General features: G+C 40.5%; 1 protein-coding gene across 1 annotated transcript in view; it reads left to right on the forward strand.

The window, feature by feature from the left end:
• Positions 1-23,485, forward strand: part of KIAA0825 (KIAA0825 ortholog) — a 162,227-nt gene that overhangs the window by 114,209 nt on the left and 24,533 nt on the right. Inside the window, exons 13-17 of the mRNA XM_015427715.1 lie at positions 1,285-1,473; positions 8,875-9,108; positions 11,777-12,185; positions 15,838-15,997; positions 18,791-18,946. Of these exons, the coding sequence (XP_015283201.1) occupies positions 1,285-1,473; positions 8,875-9,108; positions 11,777-12,185; positions 15,838-15,997; positions 18,791-18,946 (1,148 nt within the window). The remainder of the gene's footprint in view (positions 1-1,284; positions 1,474-8,874; positions 9,109-11,776; positions 12,186-15,837; positions 15,998-18,790; positions 18,947-23,485) is intronic.

Genomic DNA, 23,485 nt, shown 5'->3' on the forward strand with positions numbered 1-23,485 from the left:
AGAAAGTTTAATGTTTTTTGGTATATGCAAAGTACCATAAGAACATAAGAGACACCAATGTTGGATCAGGCCAAAGGCCCATCCAGTCCAACACTCTGTCACACAGTGGCTGAAAATACCAGGTGCCATCAGGAGGTCCATCAGTGGGGCCAGGACATTAGAAGCCCTCCCACTGTTGACCCCCCCAAGCACCAAGAAGACAGAGCATCACTTGCCCCAGAGCACCTATTTATACCTAGTGGCTACCACCATCTTAAGTACCACCCCTTCCATTATCATGCCTTGTGGAGTTTGCGTTCGGCCTTACATGGACTTCTGGTGGTGCCTGGCCTTCCTATAGCTGGTTTAACTCTGACTAGAACAAAGGGGTTTTTGATCATGGCCCCAACCTAGTGGAATGCTCTGTCTGAAGAGACTCATGCCCTGCGGGACCTATCTAGGTTCCACAGGGCCTGTAAGATGGAATTATTCCTCCAGACATTCCATTGAGGCAGTCTCATTGGGCCTACTGTCAGCTTCTCTGATCATCATGGTGGAATGCCAGTGTGTTAAACTGTTTTATAGAAAAAGAAAAAGAACAGTTGGATTTATACCCTGCCGTTCACTTGGAGTCTCAGAGCAGCTTACAATCTCTTTTCCTTCCTCTCCCCACAACAGTCACCCTGTGAGGTAGGTGGGGCTGGGAAAGCTCTGAGAGAACTGCTCTTGAGATAACAGCTCTGAAAGACCTGTAACCAACCCAAGGTCACCCAGCTGGCTGTTTGGGGAGGAGTAGGGAATCAAACCCGATTCTCCAGATTAGAGTCCACCGCTCTTAACCACTATACCAAACCAATATAGAATATTAGTATTTTATTTGTTTTGTATTTATGTTGTTAGCCTCCACATAACCCGATTGCTGGAGAAGGGGTGAGATAAAAATCAAATGAAATAAAGAAAGTGAAATTCTAAGTGAACTTGGAAATTTCTCTGTGAAATTGTGAGGGAAGTGAAAAAAGAGGTTTATGAGATTTGTGGTATTTCTTAGTAAAGCTACATACATTGTACATTTCTGAGATACCACCAGATTTCACCTACACTGAGGGTAGGTGGCATAAACTCTTCCCATCATTTCGTATTTCAGTGTTCCCACAGAGTTATCTGTTCCATGGGCTACCTGTATTTTTTTTCCAATGAAATAAGTAGCCGCAATAAAAGCCAGGTGGCTGACAGTTCCCCATTGGATGATGCATACTTGTGTATTGGATTATGGCTTGACTGTTTTCCTTTTTTTCCGTTTTGAAGAATCAGAATTGTTTGAATGTGGAGAACAAAGTACTTGCCCTGATGAGAAAAAAACCAACAATCCAAGTTTAACTGAAGCAATATTTACAGTACTGTCTTATTGCACTTTATCTCCCACATCACTTGGTGTTGTTCTTGAAAACTTCATGGAAAAAGAGAAGATGTGGGATTGTTTGCACAACATGTCAGGTATAAAAAACATGGTGAAATGTACATGTGTTTATATAGATTTAGTCTTCTTGGGATGTTGATACAGTATGTCAGCAAGCATACAGCATCTTAAATCACATAATGTTAGAAGTGTCCTGGAGATTTATTTAAGGAATATTGCTAACCTCCCTCCTGTCAAATCAAGATAAATTGTGGCAATGTTAAGTAGTGGAGTGTTCATAGCTGTAATGTGGAGTACAGGACATCCTGTTTTCAATGTGAGAGGCCAGTTCTGGGTGGGGGGTCACCCCACAAGTATGGTACTTGTAAATGGACAAAAGAAAATTGGGGATGGAATATGATAGTTTGCCTGGCTTCTTGAGGGTGATACTCTTGGAAAAGTACTCTGAAAGTATCTTAAACCTATCTTTTCCTCCCCTGTAACACATTAAATTTGCTGTAATCCCCTCCTAGTCAGGTACTGTAATATTTAATTGTTTCCCCCCCTGAAAAATCCTTCTGTAAGAATTAAGTTTGTTGTTAATTTATGTATGAAATTAACATTCTGTATTTTTGCCATCTTCCATATGGACTTCGTATTGGATATTTATGGATTAAAATTTAGTGTTTTATAAAGTTCCAGGTTAGTCCTCTACAGGTGCCCTTCTTTCGTAATGGATACAAAAGCACTATGCCAAACTGTTAAGTAAATTCAGTCAGTCTTTATTATGGTCCACAGGCCATTCAGAAGCAGAAAAAGCACTATTATAGAGTTAATTACCTACATAAAGCCCCAGTGTACATCATTCATCCAAGTATATCTTATAGTGTAAGGGTTGGAATTTAAGTAGATTATACACAGAATGTTATCTCAGCCCATATTTTCATTGCATAGAACAGAAACTTAGTTACAGATACAGTAGTTCTTTGGTCAACCCCCACCAATAAGATTTAGATAGTCTTCTGCTCAGAGAACAGTTTTTGGTCAATCAGCATAGGTACTAATAAATCCAAGTCTGCTTGTACATAGAATTTACAGTGGGAAAACACATAAACCAATATTTCAATCAGGTTAGCAGAAAGAGAACAAAATCTACAACTGGATGGAATGTTTTTGTATCTATATATCAGCAGTGCAGATCATAGCATGTTAAATTTAGCCAACATAAATGCATGCTGGTATCTTGGAACAGTTAATATTGATAGATAATATGCATATTGATGCTGCTATTAAAATAAGTGACCAGTGCATCCTTCCATATCCCCATAGACCCCTACTTAGTTTTATCTGGGAAAGTAATGCTGAAGCAGCAATGGACTGAAACAAAGCCCAAGCAATTTTCCCCCCCTTTTCTTTTGTCTTTTCTTTAAAAGGTACCTTCTATTATAGACCTTTTTCTATTATTTTTACCAAGTAGCATAATAATATTGTGATAATTATCAAGTATCATGGTGATTTTTGATGTTTTAACAACACACAAATTTTGTATTTCTTAGGTGGCTTGCATTGTTAAATACTTAATTTTGAGAGCAATCGTAAGCAGATCTGCAGAATTCTACTCAGGTCTATTCAATGGGGCTTAGTCTTGGGAAGTGGTATTAGGATGGCACCGCACCCAGATCAAACTACCCATGAGAACTTGTTTGTTCAAGAGGAGAAACGGGAAACATGTTGAATAGTAATTTTATAATCTCCTAGCACAACCCCCACAGCCACTCTTTGTGCTTTGTGCTTGCTCTGCCTGGGTAAGGTGCACAGGACAGATTCCAGTTTTCTAATCAGATGCGGAAGAACAGGGCTGCCAGGCTCCAAGTGGCTCTTCTGGAATCTGCACTGCATCCTGGGGCGATGACTTCCACTCTGACAGAGGTAACCCCAAAATCAGCATTGGATGATCGACCCTGGTTGGCACCGACGGATCAGCACCGATCGACGCCGAAAGAACAGCTCCAATCATCGGAGATGTCAGACACCGCCTCCCCCATTGCTGGGCCGTCGGGATCGAGCCCGTCAGCACCGTCCACCCCATTGGTATCCTTGACACCGGCTTCTCAGAAGAAGGAGGCAAAGGGCCATACTAAGGTGAAGCACAAGCACCTTAAGACTGGCTCAAAGTCCACTTCAGTGAGTGCAGCACAGAGCTCTAACATGCAGGCTGATGTTCCCCTGTTTTGCTCTGTCTCACTGGATTTGTCGACGGTTCCGCAGATACCACCTATCACGCTGCTAGACTCACCGATTCAACTACCGGGCTCTCCGATGTGCAAACTGGTACTGGGAGATCTCTCCTTTTCGGGATCAGGTGTGGAGGAGATACCTTCCCACCAATTACCATCTCATTGGAGCTCCAGATCCTCAATTTCTCGCTCCTGGTCACCCATCGATACCAGTCATCTACTCCGACACAGGTTTGGTGCTGGTGGATCTGCTCTTCCTCCAGCCACAGCAGCCCTTCTCTGCGATCTCACAATCGATCACCAGCGGCCTCAATCCGCCAGCTTCAATATCTCTATAGTGCATTTTCATTGGCTACAACACTCCCCTGGTTGAACCAGAGTAAGTCGATGGACTGGGTCCAGCGCTCAAGCATTTCCCACTGTGTCCGCTCTCCTGTACAGGATTGTGCTACACCAACACAGATCCCTCGTAAGGCTCCAGAGAACACATTGATACCGATGGCCCCTCCAACTGGAAAGTTACCGAGACCGATTGCATCGAGCTCGACAATAACTCAACCACGGTCAGTGGTTCACCGGCACCCCCGATGCAGGTCAACTCTCCACATGCCTTGTTGGGAGTGGATGAGTTGTCTCACTCCACAGGAAGCAACTCGGATGAGGACAATTCTGGAGCACCAGCTACCCCTTCAGGTCCTTCTAGCCAACAAGTTGCTGAAGATCTGCCTATCTCTCCTTCAGAGGATCTCCGCTGTTATGGGGATCTAATCAAACAAATGGCTCAATAATTGGGAATTGCTTTTTCCCAACCCCAGCTCCAGGTCACTGACACAGTTTTGACATTATACAGTTGGACACCTCGACAGCGGTTGCCCTCCCTATGGCTAAGGTCCTACTTCAGGCAGGCAAGTCCCACTGGGACAAGCCTATGTCTACCCCGGTGTCTACCAGAAGATTGGACCATATATACAAGATCCAGGAGGTAGGAGCAGAATTCCTTTGTTCCCACCCAAAACCTAATTCTATGGTGGTCACCCTTTCTAATAAGAGCGGGAAGACACATTCTACACCATCCGACAGGGAGAGGGAAAAGATGGATGCATTTGGGAGGCGATTTTATTCCGCAGGCACCCTAGATGATAAGACAGCAAATTATATTGAATGTATGGGTCACTACGAATATTCTCTGTGGGAGCAAATGTCGCCCCTTCTGGCACTCCTCCCTGCATAACATCATGATGAGGCCAGGAGAATACAGAAGGAAGGCATGATACTTACTAAGCAGGTAATCCTTCATTCATTCATAGACCTTTATTGGCATATCATTAGTCATAAGGTATATAAAACATTGTATCGTAAAATTAAAATCTAAGATTCAATACTAATTTGGAACAATCAAAATAGTACTATCTAAAATTTTGTACTTTAAGAATTTCGGTAAGAAACTTGGCAACATCATTAGTGATCTCAGGAATCGAATCATTCAAGAGAAGTTGACATTTTAACTTGTTACTCAAATAACTTTTAGGATGAAGCCAAATTAGAAGGAATTTTCGGCAAGGTAGCTCATACAGGGGGCATTCGACAATTATATGCTCAATCGTGTCCAGGGAGTTAAGATCACAGGGGCACAGCCGTTCTCGTCTTGGGATTTGATAATATCTGCCATAGAGTATTCTAGAGGGAAATGCATTAACACTGGCCAGAAGAAAAGCTCTGCGATGAAGAGGGATATCGAGATTGTAAAAATATTGGGGCATCTTGCCTAAATGGTTAGAGAGGCCGAGCATGGGAGGGGAACAGATATGAGGTTGGGTAGGGTATAACTTTTGCAGATCAATATCTAAGAATCGTTGTTTGATTAGTTTAAAAATATGAGGCTCATTGGTTAGGGTTAGGTCTTCAAGAGGAACACCAAGTTGACTTTTTAGATATAATTATAGAATCCTAGGAGGAATTATGCAGTTCTTTAAGCAAAATAAATAAATAAAAGGGAGCCCGGCTCAGCTCTGAAGTAGATCCTGAGCCAGTGGCATGTCGTTAAGATCCAGGCCTTGGTCTCAATCAAATTTTGGGCAACTTCAGAGCAGATTGTAAAGTAAGGCACGCATTTGGGGACACCCATTATTTGTCTAAGAAAGATCACTTGGATATTCTCCACATCATGGTTAAGGGCAGTGAACCAAATAGGGATTCCAAACAGGACCTGAGATAGAATCTTAGAGTTAAATACTCTGATCGCAGCAGGGACATACTGATTGCCATTAGTAAAGAAGAAGGATATAAGTTGGTTTAGAGAGATCCTCACTAGTTTTACAGTCCTACTTCTATGAGTTGCCCAACTGAGATTATAGTTGTAGGTTACACCAAGATATTTATAACTTTTAACTTGTTGAATTCTGACATTTCCAATGTGCCAATTATAGGGAACCCATTTTTTTGAAAATACTACCACATTTGTCTTGGTATAGTTGATTTTAAGTAGATTTGAGTGTCAATAGTTGTTAAAGGCTTCTAGATATCTTTGAAGTCCAATTTTAGTGAAAAATAAAATAGCAGTATAATCTGCGTATAAAAGGATGGGTACTTATTTGCCTCCTAGTTTTGGTGGATGACCGTTCACAAGCTCAAATGAGCGTGTCAAATCAGAAAGAAATAGGTTAAAAAGAAGGGGGGCAAGGACACATCCTTGTTTAACACCTTTCTTAGATGGAATTTTATTGGTCAGCCTATCATTTGGAGAGTACTCAACTTGACTTGTTGTGGCTGTGTATAATTTTTTTAGAAGGAATAGGAGGTGTAAGTCAATTCCTAGTTTGAGCAGTTTATCCCATAGTTTTTCTCTTGAGATAGAATTGAAGGCACTTTTTAAGTCGATGAAGGCCACAAAGTTTTTTATTACCTAGTTTCATATATTTTGTGGCTAGGCTAGAAAGAATCCAACAATGATCAAGGGTTGATTTATTTTTGGAGAAGCCAATTTGTTCTGGCCCTATGATGGCATTAGAGTGGACCCAATCAAGTAAGCGGTGTTCTAGGTGCTTTGCATATAATTTTCCCATGATTGATAAAAGGCTGTTAGGGCGAAAGTTTCCAGGTAAATTAGGATCGCCCTTCTTGTAAATTGGGATTATGATTGAATTTAACCATGAATTTGGGAGAACATCATACTGATCAATAGATATGAATAGCTTGGCTAATAGAGGGGTCCACCAATCAGCAAATTTCTTGAAAAGTTCGACAGGGAGTCCATCAGGGCTGGAGGCTCTACCTGGTTAGCATGTAATTAATTCTGCAAAACACAGCCTGGATACCAGCTCCAAAACCATGTCATCCACCATGTGCTCTGCTGTCACTCCTGGCTTCACACCACATCTCTTCAGACGGACACCCAAGCCCTCATTGAAGACTTGCCATTTGATGGGCAGGGTCTCTTTCACTCCACTACTGACTTGATTCTGGAGAAGATGGACAAGAGTCACAAAGTGTCTCAGAATTTGGGAGTCTCCCCCTCATACCAGTCACAATGATCCAAGACCAGGAGACCATATAAGACAGTCTCCAGATAACTCTTGGAAGTCTAGACACTCTCAATCTTCGTCTAGATCCACTTACTCTCAGAAACTCAAGTTCCATCAGGGTCCTCATCAAGGTAAGCTCAAGACTTTATATAGCTAATGCTTACACTTCTTAGCCAAAAGGCCGAGAAGCAATGGCAAGCTCAAGACGACTAAGAATGCTAAACAGGGTCTTTGACTCCCCCAGCAGCCACCGACTCCCTCTTCCTGCCCCCTCTTATTGCCCTGGGCCACCTGGCTTGGCTCTTTCTTCCCCGCATGGAGCCATATAACATCGGATGCCTGGGTGCTCTCCATCATCAGCAAGGGCTATGCAATAGAGTGGGTTCAGATGCCCCCCACTGCTGTCTTCGTTCTGACTGCAACATCGTTGGCCCTCCATCAGGAAGTTCTATGACTACTAGAAAAAGGAGCCATAGAGGCAGTCTGTCCTGCAGAAAAAGAGAAGGGGGTGCACCTCAATGGCCTTTGTGTGGGGTCCATATGGGAAGCGCATCTGAAGGGTTATTCTACCTGACTTTTTTCCAAACCCTACTTTGGACATTGAGCATCTGTGACACATGCTGGATGTCAAGCAGGCACTCTTATTCTTTCGGGATAGAACACGCAAGATCCGCAAGGACCCACAGTTGTTTCTGTCCTATGCAACGCATTCTTTAGGCCAGAAGATCTCATATGGATTGTCAAGACCATAAAACTATGCTTCCTTCTGAATAAAAGGCCACTGCTTGTTCGGCCTCAGGCTCACTCCATACATGCAATATTGACTTCCACGGCTTTCCTCAAAGGAGTGTCCCTTCAAGACATCTGCCAGGTAGCTTCGTGGCCACTCCAAACATGTTTATCAAGCATTACACTGTGGATGAGCATGCACAATGTCATTCCATCATGGGCCAATCAATCCTGCAATCTGTGATCTCCTGAGATGCTGCCAGCACCCTCCTCCAGGTAGGCCTAAACTTGCTGTTCTCCCATAGGTGTATTGCATAGAGACCATGACGAAGATAAACAGGTTGCTTACCTATAACTGATGATCTTTGAGTGGTCTTCTATGCATTCACACCACCCACCTTCCTTCCCCACTGCTGTCAGCTTCTTTGGTTTGTTCTCCATTCGGTTGGCAGCGGTCAGAAGGGATTGGTGGGATACTGGGGCCCCACCCTCTGGGCATGCGTGGTTGGGGTCTCCGTGCATGCTTGGAGGCCGGGCTCCAAATCCTTTCGAACTTGATAGAAGTTTCCCAAATTGGAGCCGGCGCAGACCTGTAAGCCATAAGTGTGAATGCATAGATGACCACTTGAAGATCATCAGTTACAGGTAAGGAACCTGTTTTTCAATAACATGGCAACTTTTCCTGATATCTTGGCAACAAAAGTTATATCTAGATTTAAATGTTTGTATTCCTCTGTTCTGTAATAGAAAAAGTGATGCATGATGCAGTGCTTTATGTGTTTTTTGTTCTGCATAGATTTCTTTGTATTTTTTCTGTAATGTTAGATTCTTCATTTTGTTTATGTTAATATTTATAGAAATGAAATTTTAAAAAGTATGAAAACTTAACAGTACAATCCTAAGGACAGTTTCCCCACTGAATAGATCTGAATAGGATTCTGAGTAGACCTGCTTGGGATTGCTCTCTTCATTGTTCAACTTAGTTAATGTCTCTTTTATTTTGCCTCCAAAGTTTCTAGTTGTGCTGAATCAGAACCGGAGGTAATGAGATGTTTGAAGCTGATTCTGATGAATTCAGTTAAGGGTATAGTGAAGCAGATAATTTCTTTGATGCATTCATGGGAAGCAACAGAGAACTATGGAACCTATCAACACAAGCAAATAGTTCCTGAAAGTTTGTTGAAGACTGTTCCAAAGGAATGGAATTATACCCCTAGAGAAATGAAGAGAAAAGAATCTGGGAAATGTATGTGTGTTCTTACATAAACCTCTCAAAATAATGGTTACCCATTTAATGAAAACATAAAAATAGAAGAATTAGAGTTAAATGGTATGATTTAACAACTCTAGTAATGAGCCTGCATTGCGGGGAGGACAGGGTACAAATTTGAATAATAAATAAATAGTAAGATAATTCCTGGAATTTTGATGGAATTGTTAGCATATTTACTAAGTAATTAACAAAATGCCTGTGTTTGTAATGGTGGGGGGAAGCAAGGACTTTTCGACAGGGCACATAGGAGGCAGAATTCATATCCTATGTGCAGCACTAGAAGAGATGCAATCTTTTCCCCACTCACCCACCTAGAATCCCTTGCATGGAATACCAAGGTATGTAGTCTCGAGCAGGTTTTGCTCCCACTGCTCTGGTGATCCCAAATATAGAACTTTCCCCCCATAGTATTGAAGCATTCACACATATGAAGGAAAGTAAAGAGGAGAAGCCAGATACGCTGTTTAGCTTCAGAAGCACTTGAAAAGGCATGTGGTGGACAATCGAGATTGCCCTTGAGGCATCTTTAAATGTCTCTTTAGATGGCCAAATTCTTATAAAAATTTGCAACAGCCAAGGTTCAGACCCATGACTGCCATGATGTCTGGCTTGGTTCTAAACCTCCTGGGGGGGAATGATTCAGTCTTCACTGCGTCATTTATGTGGCAGGGCTTTCATTAAAAAAAGATTAAAAACTAATATTTGCCTATCTTCATGCCTCAGGGTTCTTCTGGTGGCAAGTTTCTTTTTTCACTGCTCCACTGGTTATCACAGAACCATCATGTTCACTCTGAGGAATGATAACTCATTTATGTTAGATTTTTAATCATTTAATCATATCATCATCTGTGGTAAAAAGGATAAAACATACTAGTGATAGTCAAAGGTCTCCAATTATTAAAACAGCAACCTGTCTTCCTTTCTCCCTTTTTACAGTTTATTAAACAGATTGCTGTTAGTGTTTAGATTTTGTTGAGCATAAATATGTTCTCACAAGTTTAATTTATAGTTAATGTTGGGGCTGTAATCTTAGAGTGTACTTTGTCATAGTTTTGTAATACAGACATTTATAACTTGGCTTGTAACCTTTTTCTCTAGTTCCTAAAACAAGTTGTTCAAAACAGTAGCAAAGTGTCCAAAACTTTCATACGCAAATTTAAATGTTTCATTAGTCTTATGTATAAAGGATATAGTTTTAAACTTATTTAAATGGAAAAATATTGACTTTATATTCCTTTTTTATCCTTTTGTGAAAGGGGCCTTAATGTGGAGGTAATTTCTGCCTGAAATGACAGAATAGTGTAGGGAGCAAAAGAGACAGCATGAGGGGGAATCATTTTGTGATAATGATCAAGTTGCAAAATGGAGGTTTACGCCATATCTTTAGATTAAACACATGAAGCTGCTGTACACTAAGACAGACCATTGGTATATCATTACTGTCTGTTCTGACTGACAACAGTTCTTTAGTAGTCTTCGGTACAGGTCCTTTCACATCACATACTACCAGATCCTCTTTAACTGGAGCTGCTTGGTATTGAGCTTGGGACTTTCGGCCTGCAAGGCAGATACTCTTTCTGAGCCATGGCCCCTACTCACATTCTCCAATGAAGTGGGAGATTCACTGAGCTGTATCCCAAGGGACATGAGCAAGCCCCTTGAAGTGCATAGGTTAGCTGTTTGGATCCTAGCTTCTGTGTTCAATTTAATTTCAAGACTTGCTAAGTAGTTAATTATAGTATTCAATAGTTATACTATGGGGTGATAAGTAGGTTAGACTAAGGGATAGTGAATTGCCCCAGGCTGCATTGTGAGGTCTATGGTTTAGCAGGGACTCATGTCTCTCAATGGCAGGTACAACAACCTTTCTAATACAAGATGTATATATCCTGGTTTGTACATTGTCTTGAACTGGTGCTTGGTGTTGTCCTCTATATAGAAGGAGCAAGCTCAGTATCTATACACCACATAGATATCTAAAGTGAACTGGACACTCCAGACAAATACCTGTTCACATGGGGAACCAGGTTGTGGGGTTGTTCCACCTCAAAAAAAGAAGTGGAGATACATATAAATCAGGTCTCTATATGACCAGGCATTACCTACATAGTGGAAGGGACAGAGAAGAGAGCTTGCTCCTTTGCCACAATAGATGATGCATCTCAGTCACTTCTAAAATTAGACATTGACAGTGCTCAAAACAACAGTGTTTAGTATTAATCATACCATCTTTCATTTTTTTAAAGGCTTCACAAGGCTGCGTCCTTTTCGGCTCTGTCGCGCTGCAGTCCTACATGATTGTAAGGCATTGCAGGAAGCTTTATGATGAAGTCTCGGTCGCATGTCAGAGCCGTTTCCCAGCTGGGTCAGGTTACAATGAACTGGACACTCCAGACAAATACCTGTTCACATGGGGAACCAGGTTGTGGGGTTGTTCCACCTCAAAAAAAGAAGTGGAGATACATATAAATCAGGTCTCTATATGACCAGGCATTACCTACATAGTGGAAGGGACAGAGAAGAGAGCTTGCTCCTTTGCCACAATAGATGATGCATCTCAGTCACTTCTAAAATTAGACATTGACAGTGCTCAAAACAACAGTGTTTAGTATTAATCATACCATCTTTCATTTTTTTAAAGGCTTCACAAGGCTTGCTGCTCAGGCAGTTTCTATTGTAATCAGCAAGCTACCTACGGTGATTGCATGTTTGCCTCCTCCAATTAAGTATTTCTTTTTTCTGTCTGAGAGAAAAATGCCAAAAACTTGCATTGAATCAAAAAAAGCTGGTCTTCTTGTCTGGATCCTGATTGTAATTATATGTCGGATATTTGAGGATGGAAACACCACAGAACTTTTAATCGGTACAACACTTGACAGATGGAGCAAAGAGAAGCTTAGTTTGGTTCGTGTATGTTTGGAAAGCATTATGGGGAAAAAGAAAAGTAGCCCTAAACAAGTGACACAGAAGATTATATGGAGCATTGAACAGCAAAGACCAAACTGGATTGAAAACCAGTTACTAAGGGCAAGAAAACTAAGCATAGACTGGTAAGGAGGTATAATAATTTCCTTTTTTCCCTGTCACTCATTGCTGTAATCACAACATGTTTCATAATAAAACATTTTATAGTAAAATATTTCTAATAGCAAGTACTAAATTCCCACAGAAATCTGATTATTAAGATAAAACCAGGAAAATTGTGTTTTCCCCCACTGTATGTTTGAACTGTCATTACATATATACTGGTAATGGATTTTGCTATGGAGATTAAATTAAAGAGGATATATGTACATAAAGGACATTTTCTGGTCTTCTGTGATTAAAAACAAGTAAGCACATTGAATTTTGAACCACAACATATTCAGAGGAGAATTGGAACATTTTGGAGTAACAAAAAAAAAAGAGGCATCCAGCCATTTCTGATTGAAGAAAGTATGAACCTTTTCACTTTTTACCCCAAGATTCAAACACAAGAATATTTTGCAAAAAGTTGAATGCATTTAAGAATTTTCACCCTGGGGCAGACCTCTGCCTGAGACTTTGGACACCTGCAGCCAGTCAGAGCAGACAATACTACACTAGTGGAGCAAGGGTCTCAGTATGACAAGTTCATGTGTTTGCTGTTCACAGTTGTTCCTACAGCTTGTTGAACAAACTTACTCATGACATCAGAATTGAAACAGGGAAGATAATATTACAAAACTGAGTCATACACTGGATGCCACTCATGATCATAATGATAAAGAAAAATGGTATCGATAGTAATATAATTCAGGTTGTAACTTCACTGGAATTGGAAGGCTTTTTAAACAGAATCGAATCAGTCGTGTGTGACTGGTAGATTCTACTCTTTATTTTACAACAGGAATTTACAATAATATTAATCAGATGTCATATACTATTTTTTTAATCTAAAACACCCATTAAATGAAACATAGTATTGAAAATCTTGTGGTCTTTTATTACAATTTTAAATATTTAATTTGAAAGATATTTTGGATAATTTTACACATAAGTAGAGAAGTTCCCATTATACAATATAGAAATTCCTTTCAGAAAGGTATGCTGCATCATTATAATTAAACATATAGGCGCTGATCCAACTAAAGTTAGTAATAACTAACTTAAGTGGCATAGATTGCAGAAGAATGCAAGTTTATCTAACCTTGGATTGAGGCCATAGTCTGATAATGTATTACACTTGTGGTAATGAGGATTTGCAGTGAACAGTGAGATTAGCAAGGAAATTACATGGAGAGAGAGAGAGGAGAGGTGAGTAAGGGAGACTGAGCTTTAATTTATATGTTGGCTGTGCAAGCAACAGCCCTCCACTCTCCTTCTTCCCCACATGATCTTGGTTTCCCACTCATCTTTTTCTGTTTACATGGAAGCCCAGTTCATTCTTGGGTGCTGGGGAGTCATGCAACCAAGACATCCACATGCATGCATGTTATTATATGAATGGGGTGGTTCACATTTTTTTCAGATTCATGACCTTTTCATCTATTGCATGAGAGTTGCCACAACCAACATATGAATAGAGCCAAGTGGAGGTAACCAAAAAAGACAGCGGGGGGGGGGGTATTCCCCCACAGTGCGTAGCTATTTATCAGCCAAAATACCACTTGGCTGTAAGCCTCTAGTGCAGATATAAAGCATGTCTCATCTAAATGAGTCGAAATGAAGTTGGAATTCAGATGATGTTTTCAGAATGTTGTCTAAGAAAAGTGTTCATTACCAACTATTTCAATTGCTAAACAAATCACAATATTTCTAATGGATAGTGACAAACTTGATTAAATGGCTGTACAAATTTTGAATCAGTGGTAAATTTCTAGCTGTGGGACCATTCCCTGATTAAAATGTTTTATGATTATCATGTATGTAATAAAATATCTGCCTGAGTTTCTGTACCTTGGACAATTTAGATGCAGACTGAGTAATTTAAAATAAGTAGTATTCTTATCCATATTTCCCTATTATAATAATGTTTTCCAGTTATTCACCAGTTACAAAAATAACTTCTAAAATATTGATGCTGATCAAGTAAATTGTTTTGGCTGAATAAAATAATGTTGATGAACAAATGGAACCAGTAAGAAAACTCAACAGGAAAATGGCAGTTACAGTCATTGCTTGACTCTATATTACCTACAAAATTCATTAAAATAACCTGCACTTTTTTTTTGTTAACGCACAAGTTATAAACTGCCCACTAATATTCTGGAGAACACCCATCCCCAAAAAGTAAAGAAATGTCTGTCTTTGCAAAGTAATTTGTTGAGTTGAAGATTATTATTTTTCATCATGGTGACCCTGAGTTGCCTGACTGGGTGCATATAAAGATTAAGATGAATGCAGTTATTCCTTGGCTGAGGTCTGCCTCTTTCAGGGCACATTCTCCCTAATGACATGATTGATAGGCAGTCCCAAATCCAGAGAGGAACTCATTAATCACAGCACTGACTGAATCCAATCATCTGCTTCACCTGCACAGTGATGGACAGGAAAGGATACAGTATGGGTTCTGACACTGATACACTCTTTTGTCAGATGGCCTCAACTCTTTCAATGTCATCTTCTAAGCAGCTTGACATAAAATTCAGCTGTATCTCTATACTGGCTTTAAAATATGTTAAGGATGTAAATGTGTCCTCTTTCTTGTGAATCTCTTAGGTAAAATATTTTCTATTCTTCAGCAAAGAAATAAAATGCAACTTGCAGTATTTTAAAATAATGTAATGTCTAGCAAGGCCTGTATTGTGAAGCCACATTGTTTCTATTGTCCAGCAGCTGCGTAGCATTTCAGAGACCAGATCAATAAATCATCCAGAGAAAATTTGTAATATTGGCATATTTTAAATATTGAATTTCAATTTACTGCTAAAATCTTTTATATTACATTTCACTCAGTTAACTTGTTTTCATTCAGAAATGTTTCAGTTGTAGGTTCTATTATGATTACCATAAAGATTGTCCCATGAATTTGTGGTCTTGTCAGTTGTCATAGTTCTTAAAATACCTGAGTGGTTTGAGATGCCAAGCTGCAAGACCTGAATCATACAGTAATGAACTAATGTAACTTAAATAGAAGGCAAAACCAAAAATTTCAAACCAAAAATTGAAAGTACAAGTTCTTAATTTTTTCCAAAGCGAATAGTGATATAAAATTATCCAAAAGTAGGCTGTTGCAGAACATTTAAGATATTGATTTTCCAGCCAGCAGTTAGTAAAATCACTACTTCTGTGGCACTTTAATTGGGTTTTCATATTGCATATATTGTGCAACAGGCAACACAATATTACAAAATAAAGAATATTAATACTTTTTATCAGAAATACTTTTATGCTAACAGAAAATGAACTTTATTTTTTATGTTAGTATGCTTGATTTGTTTTAAAAATAAAGTGTTATAGTTTAACTGGATTAAAGCAGTTTTTACTACTGTTATTATGAAAATATATACTGGTGAAGGAACAAATGTTTATCAATAGTTTCAAGTATCTATAGACATAATTTTAAACTACAGAGAAAGACACGTTTTCATGATTTTATCTGTTTCAAGACAAAGCTATGAATATGACTGTATAGATTTGTATTACTATTCTGGATTAATACTCTTGAGTTTTAGTAGCATTATTGTTTGTGATTTGTGACTATTTGTGATACTTATGGGTTGTTTTTTTCATTCCCTCTAGTACTGTTACTGCAGCAGAAGATGATAGAAGCTCAAAAGTGGAAGCTATTGAGCTTGAATTGACTGAGCAGAAAATAAACATGATGGTCCTGGATATCTGCCACAAACCAGGTGGCAGTGAATACCTGAGGCAAATTTATCACATCATCCAGCTCAATGAGGTAGGGAAACGGCCTTTTTTACCGAGCAATTAGGTGTGTAGTGGCCTGAGGCAGCGTCTGCTGGCAGCTAAGGGTTAGTCAAGGAGGTGATAATGCTTCGTAAAGTCAATACAAAACTCAATATTGCACTGTTAGACTTGTTTTTAAGTGTTTCTGCTTTTATTTAGAAAAGGTTACTTTAGAGGAAATCATCTGCCTTTTATTCATGGAGGTAAACTGTGACATGCTTCATTAACTTGCTTCTAGTTATATTGCATAGACCACAGGACATGTTAGCAGTTAAAGCAGTCAGAAATTAATGGTATCACAAAATCAGTTATCTTTTACTTTATGGAAAATAAAATTAAAAGTAATAACTTATTTTATCTACCTTAGTGTTGCCATAAGTCAGAAGCAGCACATAACACACACATAAAAAGAGAAATACAACAATAAGGTGTACACATACAGTACATTAAAAATTATTAAAATGTATGCCTCAATCAAACTACCAAACAGTTAAGATCATTTTACCAACATGTATGATTAAATTCTTTGTCATATTCTTTTGGATGCAGTTTTCCTGTGTTTGTGCTTGATTGTTTTTTCCTGAGAAAATACAAGTAAAGCTGGATGAGGACTGAAGTTGTCCTGACACATCAAATTCTTATGCATAATTTTGCAATGAATCAATATGCATTTGAGATCTGTTAGAAATATGCATGTGTGCTTAGCATTATGGTTAGTTTTTGCTTCAGTTTTTTTGGCCTGTAATAGTTAGCTAAAGCTAAATTATGAAATTTGGAATTTTGTATTACTTAAAATATGTTCCATTTATTTATTGGTTTGCTTACTTATTTGTTTATTGGATTTTTATCCCACCCTCTCCTACACAGTAAGGCACAGGGCGGATCACAGCATATAAATCAACACATACTTAAAATACATTTAAAATCCAGCTAAATTAAATTTAATATACAATTCCAGATGGCACACTAAACAGATTGACATAAGTACAATAGCGGGAAGGCCGCCACTCATCCAAGACCATATGCCTAGTGGAACAACTCTGTCTTGCTCTGCAAAACTGTTTCAAGTCTCGCAGGGCCTGGGTCTCATCAGACAGAGCATTCCACCTGGTTGTGAATAGCCAGACAGCCCTCAGGCCGGGGATCACCAGCAAGTTGTTATTTGTTTCCTGTAGACATTAAACTGGATTTCCATGGACATAATAGGAATAAATGTTCCAGAAAAAGAGTTTAAACCAGTCAGACTTGGCTTCCCAGTACTATCTGATTGCAGCTGTCTATGAAAGCTGTAGGGTTGCCAGCTACAGGTTAGGAAATTCCTGGAGATTTGGAGGTAGAACCTGGGGAGGGTGGGGTTTGGAGAAGGGAAGGACCTCAGCAGGTTATAATGCCATAGAATCTACCCTCCAAAGCAGCCATTTTCTTTAGGGGAACTAATCTCTATAGTCTGGAAATCAGTAGTAATTCCAGGAGATCTCCAGGCCCCCATCTGGAAGTTGGTAACCTTATGTAGAGCCAGAGACTCCCAATCAGGATTGTAGTCTCCTTTGTCCTTTTTCATGCCATGTCTCCTCTTAAGATGCCATGTCTCCCTGCTCTGCTCTGTCTGCCCTGCTTGCCTCCTCTCATTATCAGATGGTGCTGAACCTTTTACTGTGGTAGCCAAACTGGCTTATTCTAGAACAGGGATCTCCATGACTTGCAATGTGTGAGATCTTGATTAATTGTTCTCTACATTGGAACAGAGACATTTCTTAGTTTTGGGTCTTAGAGTCGATGACAATTCTTTTCAGTTTATTAAAATTGCATCCATTCACAAAATGCACATTAGTGAGTCTCTTGTTTCCCCCCTTTCTTAACTTGGCAGGTTATCTGGACGATCCCATTGTACATAGATGCTTTAGCTGTAATTCAGTGATGTGCATCACTGCATTTAAAGTGGCATCCTATGTACTGAAAGTGAAGTAGGATTTTATAGTTTCCTAAAACTGTCAGAATGGATAAATTTGCACAAGGGTTTAATGGGAAAAAAGTACATACAGCTATGTAAGCTCAGACACAACCAGTGTAATCACAAACAAATCTGTAGTCAAAACACGCTAAGTACATGCAACAATAATTATATAGTATAGCTCAGACACAACAGCATTTTCATATGCTATCATTTTAGTTAAAAAGGAGATGTGGGAATATAGTATTCTTAGGAAGAAGACCGTTCCTCAAAAAATATGTTTCTATTATCTTGTATTTTTGTGTATGTTTGCATTTTTATATGCAGTTCTATACGTCTTTTCCCCATTGAACAAGTTATATCCCCATTGAACAAGCTATATTCCTCAATCATGTTATCTCAGCCACATGTTATCTCACAAAGTTATCGCGTCAGAAATTATTACAAATTATATTGTTGCCTCATTTGTTTAGAGAGAACTTCTAATTTATAACACTTGTATTCCATAATCTATATATGTAACTGAATGTCTCTTACTAGCCATTGTTTCCAGTGAGGTATAGAGCAACAAAATTATATTATGCTAGTTATTGAAAAAGTAGTTCATGTCACAAATGTGTATCTATTAACAAAAGTATAAAATGCCAATTTAAGCATTGAACAGATGTTTTTCGTTGAATTTTGAGAGTTCACAGTTCCTGTTTAAATATATAAAAACTGTAGGAGTAGAAGGTGATGAGGAAACTCACTTAGATTTTGTGTTTATATATGTGAAAAATGTTTAATTGGCTTTGCTGAATACAATACTCATTTGACCGGGTTTCTATTTTAAAGGAATATTTGAATGAACAGCTGTCTTGTGAGGATTCTTCTGAAGAAAACATTGCAAACATTAGACCTTTGAATCTCACACTAAGGAACAAAGAACAAGACCCTGTTTTTGACCCTTTCCATGTTCATTACTGGTATTGCACTAATGTCTTAGAAAAGGTTAGTGACTGTTCCAAGCTTTTCCACTTTCATCATTGAAATGGAATATTGCATGATGATGAAGCAATTATTACAAAGAGAAATTAAAATCTAGTACATTTTAGATGGCTTCTGATGATGTTGCTGTTGCAATAAAAAGCTAGTAACCTACACTTATGTCTCAGACACTTCGCACAGAACTATTCACTTTCTCACACTTCCTCCCTCCTGAAACCTTTAGCTGCAGTCCTTTCCTACGATTAAGCCCCAATGAGTAAAACGGGACTAGACATGCTTAGGATTGCTCCCTTTGTTGGTCCCAGACTTTATCACCAGAGTGCCAGGCTAATTTCATATTGTGAAAAAGGCTGGGGCTACACTATGCAAAAACTCCACTTTGAGCTTTTTTAAAAAAATTCTCTCTTGTCAGAGAACAGGCAGGAGGGGTGAAGTCAGTTGCTTTCCCACCTTACCTTGGCCACCTTTTTAGAAATGGTAATAGGTCTAGCAAGAGACAATGGGATGGTCAAGCCCCCCCCCCATCTATTAGGAAACAGAGATTTGGTGGAATTAAGTACTATACTCCTGGAGACTTCAGGAAAAAGCTTCCTTGACCTGGCCTGACCTGGTCAGTGGGAGGAGAAAGAGAAAATGATAAAACTCCAGGGAGCAAGGAGGAAGGGCTCTTTTGTGCTGATTCCATCAAGGTAGACAGACCTGTTAATGGAGGCAGCCATTGCCATATGCTGGCCTGTACACTTGAAAGAGGCTTGAAGGTAATGGAACCCCTGTAAAACATCTGTAACTTTCTAAGCAAAGGAGCCTCACTTATTTAACATCTGCTAGGGCATGTATTCCTGCCAACCTAGCAGTTCGAAAGCAAGAAATTGCAAGTAGATAAATAGGTACCACTTCAGTGGGAAGGTAACAGCGTTCCGGGCGCCTTGGTGTTTAGTCATGCCGGCCACATGACCACGGAAATGTCTTCGGACGGCGCTGGCTCTTCGGCTTTGAAATGGAGATGAGCACCGCAACCCTAGAGTCGGATTCGACTGGCTTTCGAGCAAGGGAACCTTTACCCTTTTTTTTAGGGCATGTATAGCGGGAGGAATTGTATTTTACTCTTTTCTTTTGAATCCCTTGGTCAGTCTGGTGCTGTTCTAAGAGTATGGTTGTGAACATTTTCTTTTCAATAAATGCTTTATAACTTTTGATACTGGTAGCTGCTCTCTGTACCACATAGAATGAGCCTATGTCCTGCACAATGTAAGGTCACCAGCCCACTTCTCCCCATCTTGTTCTAAGAAGTCTCCTTTTATGCCTCCTCCACCCTTTCTGACTTCCCCTTAGCGTGGGCTGAGAGCACCCACCTCTGCTGGGCATCATGGCCTGAACAAGAGATTGCAGCCCTGTCATTCCTTCAGTCCACAGGAGGGGCTTGGCCCTGAAGGATGGCCTCCAACGATATGGAGACACGACCTGGCTCTCCTGCTCTGCTGCTAGGGTGCCTTTTGCCTCAGCCACCGTGTCGCTCACTCAGGTTGTTGCCCCCAAGCTCTCTCAGTGGGCCTGCTGCCAGCATGGCTCTGCTAATTGGCAGCTTGGGGATTGGCTCCACCTTCACTCCAGCAGCCCTGGTGGTCAGGTTGCTTGCTGCCACACCCACACTGGAACCTGGCCTTCCTTGCAGCTCTCCAGGGGAGGTCAGTGGTCGGTTGGGGAGTCCAGGGGTTCGGGCAGCTTTGGGGCTCCACACACCCCATCATGCCGGGTCCTACAGCAGGGGAGCGGTCCTGCAGTTTCAGGACAGGCATAGAGGCATAGATACAAGTGTATAATCAGCTTCAGCATCAGCCAGTGGTCTATACACAGGGGTCATTGATGAAATGCACACATTCAAACAGTGACATGGATTAACTTAGTTGAAGCAGACCCATGCAAAAGTATAAAAGGGGGTAGTACAGCACAGCACTCAAAAACAGATGCACTTACGATGTGGAGAAGATGGTAGTGCTTCCCAAGTACATGTGCAGCAGCAACAGCCTGCCATAATCTAAAGAGAGACTACTTTCCCAAACCGCATACAAGGGTCAGTCAGGCAGAAGGATCATGTTACTTTGTGGCATTAGTAATGCACCCAATGCATAGGGTGATTAGCAGCATTGCCCCTGGACTAGATGCCCCCTGCACTTCTCAGATCAACCATGTGCCAGAGAGAGAGGGAAAGTTCTGCTCCAGAACTACAAGCTGTGTGCTTCCAAGCATGCCATTGTAGGGATAATACACATCAAGCCTGCTGTAAAGCGGGGAGGGCGGGGTATAAATTAGATAAATAAATAAACACAGGCAGAGTTCAACATACACTGTCCCATCCCATTCAGCCACCCCACTGTGTCCCAATCATTGGCTTGATAGACATTTGTTCCACAGTACTGAAAATTTTTAAGTGTGTATGAAAGGAAGTGGGCTGGGCGCACACCAGATATTTCCATATGGTACCCTCACTAGGAGGAGCTGCGGTGGCTCAAGTGGTTAAGACGCTGAACTGCAGGCTGTGGAAGGTCGGTAGTTCAGCAGTTCGAGACCCGAATGTGCCGCATGACGGAGTGAGCTCCCGTCTCTAGTTCCAGCTCCTGCCAACCTAGCAGTTCGAAAGCAAGAAATTGCAAGTAGATAAATAGGTACCACTTTGGTGGGATGGTAACAGCGTTCTGTGCGCCTTGATGTTTAGTCATGCCGGCCACATGACCATGGAAACGTCTTCGGACAGCGCTGGCTCTTCGGCTTTGAAACAGAAATGAGCACCGCAACCCTAGAGTTGGACTCGACTGGCTTTCGAGCAAGGGAACCTTTACCTTTACCCTCACTAGTGTTGACATAACGTGCTGCAAGATGCTGCTGGTACCTGGGTGGAAAATGGGTACTGCTCAGAGGAGGAGGGAATCCTGATTGATGGGTGATTTCTGCCACTGTGATTTGGAACAAGGATGATATACAGCTTTTTGTTTCAATGGGCCTGCTCAGCCTTTTTCATTTCTCTTCCTGTATAAGGAGTGGAAGCAGAACTGACAGGGAGCTTGCATTTTGTGATCTCCAATGGGCCTAGGCTATCTTTATCTAATCACTTCCTTCCTTTTTTTCTTCCCGCATCTTCTCCCACCATGAGCAGGTAAAAAACAGAAAGCCACCCATGTTTTGTTAAGCCGGTTCAGCTGGCGTTATATTTCGCTGAAGTAATAAAATGCAGCACAGCAATTATGAAGTGTTGGGATAGTCTGCCAGAGAAAGAGCTGTTCCATATCTATTGGAGCACAGAGGAAGCACAGTTCATTGGCTACACATCAAAATATGACTCTGCAAGCTGTAGCATGCCCAATTCACCCTCAAAAAATGATGTTCATTCAGCAATCTGTGGTAGCAGGGTTTTGGAAAGAGTTCCAACAGGACATGGAAAGAGCCTGGAAGAGTTTGGTTTGACTCCATCTGATTGTTTAGAAATTGAATAGCTGTGCAGATAGCTGCACAGGTGATATGATTAAAGTAATGCTGGTGTTGTGTAAATCATGTGCATGTATACTAACCGATGAGGCTTCCCTTCAAAAGACATTCTTCTTCAAACTGAATCGGAGACAATGGCTAAATGTGGTGTGCAGTCAGCTTGTTGCCTTAGCAAGTATTTTGAGTCTATGATGACAGTATTGTTAAGATAAAGGATATCCTGCATCCTTTCTCCTACACACTATCCTCAAAATTATTTGCAGAGTAGGACTTCCGGTTTATGGTGACACACAGGCAGACACATCTCCCGGACGCCCCGGGGATGTATACTGCACACCAGCATGTGGGAGGGGGTCCGACAGGTCGTGACCCCCCAAGATCCTTGGTAAAAGGCTCCCAACCAGGGGGCTTTTGAGGGGTGACCTCTTCGAAAGCCAGAGAATTGAGGCGCCCCTCCGCCCTGAAGATCCTGCCGTTGAGTGACCGCATGGTACGAGTGCTGCTTTTTAAAAAAAAATTATTATTTTTATAAGACTAAAAAAAAACTACAAAGAAAATATAAGGGAGGGGGACTACATCTATGGATAAAGGAAAGATAACCACACTAAACTAAAAAACCAAGAGGAGGAGATCATATCCGTGTTAAACTAAATGCTACTGATTAAAGTGTTAGTACAACAATATACTTGTAGAGTTCTTGTTTGTCTCAGCTTCAATGTTAGTATGTTAGTTGTTATGAGAGAACTTTCTGAGCATCTTCTTGTTATTTACTTCAAAAGACAATTTTCAGAGTCCTTCTGCCTTTACTTTGGTTTTCTGTCTCTGAAATCATATGCGACTTTCGTTGCTCCTGCGCCCGTTTCTACAGCAGAGTCCTCATCCGTTCCAGAGGTGGCAGAGTCACTTGATTAGGTTTCTTCATCTTTGGATTCTTCCTCTGATCCCAACTGATGTCTCAAAAATTCCTTGGCTTTAAAAATTGAGTCAATCTTTTCTCTTTTGTTGTTGACTTTAAAGATGACACCCTAAGGGACCACCCACCTGTACGAAATTCCATTGGTT

The sequence above is a fragment of the Gekko japonicus genome, unplaced genomic scaffold (assembly GCF_001447785.1).
Source record: "Gekko japonicus isolate JY-2015 unplaced genomic scaffold, Gekko_japonicus_V1.1 scaffold363, whole genome shotgun sequence".
Taxonomy (NCBI): Eukaryota; Metazoa; Chordata; class Lepidosauria; order Squamata; family Gekkonidae; genus Gekko; species Gekko japonicus.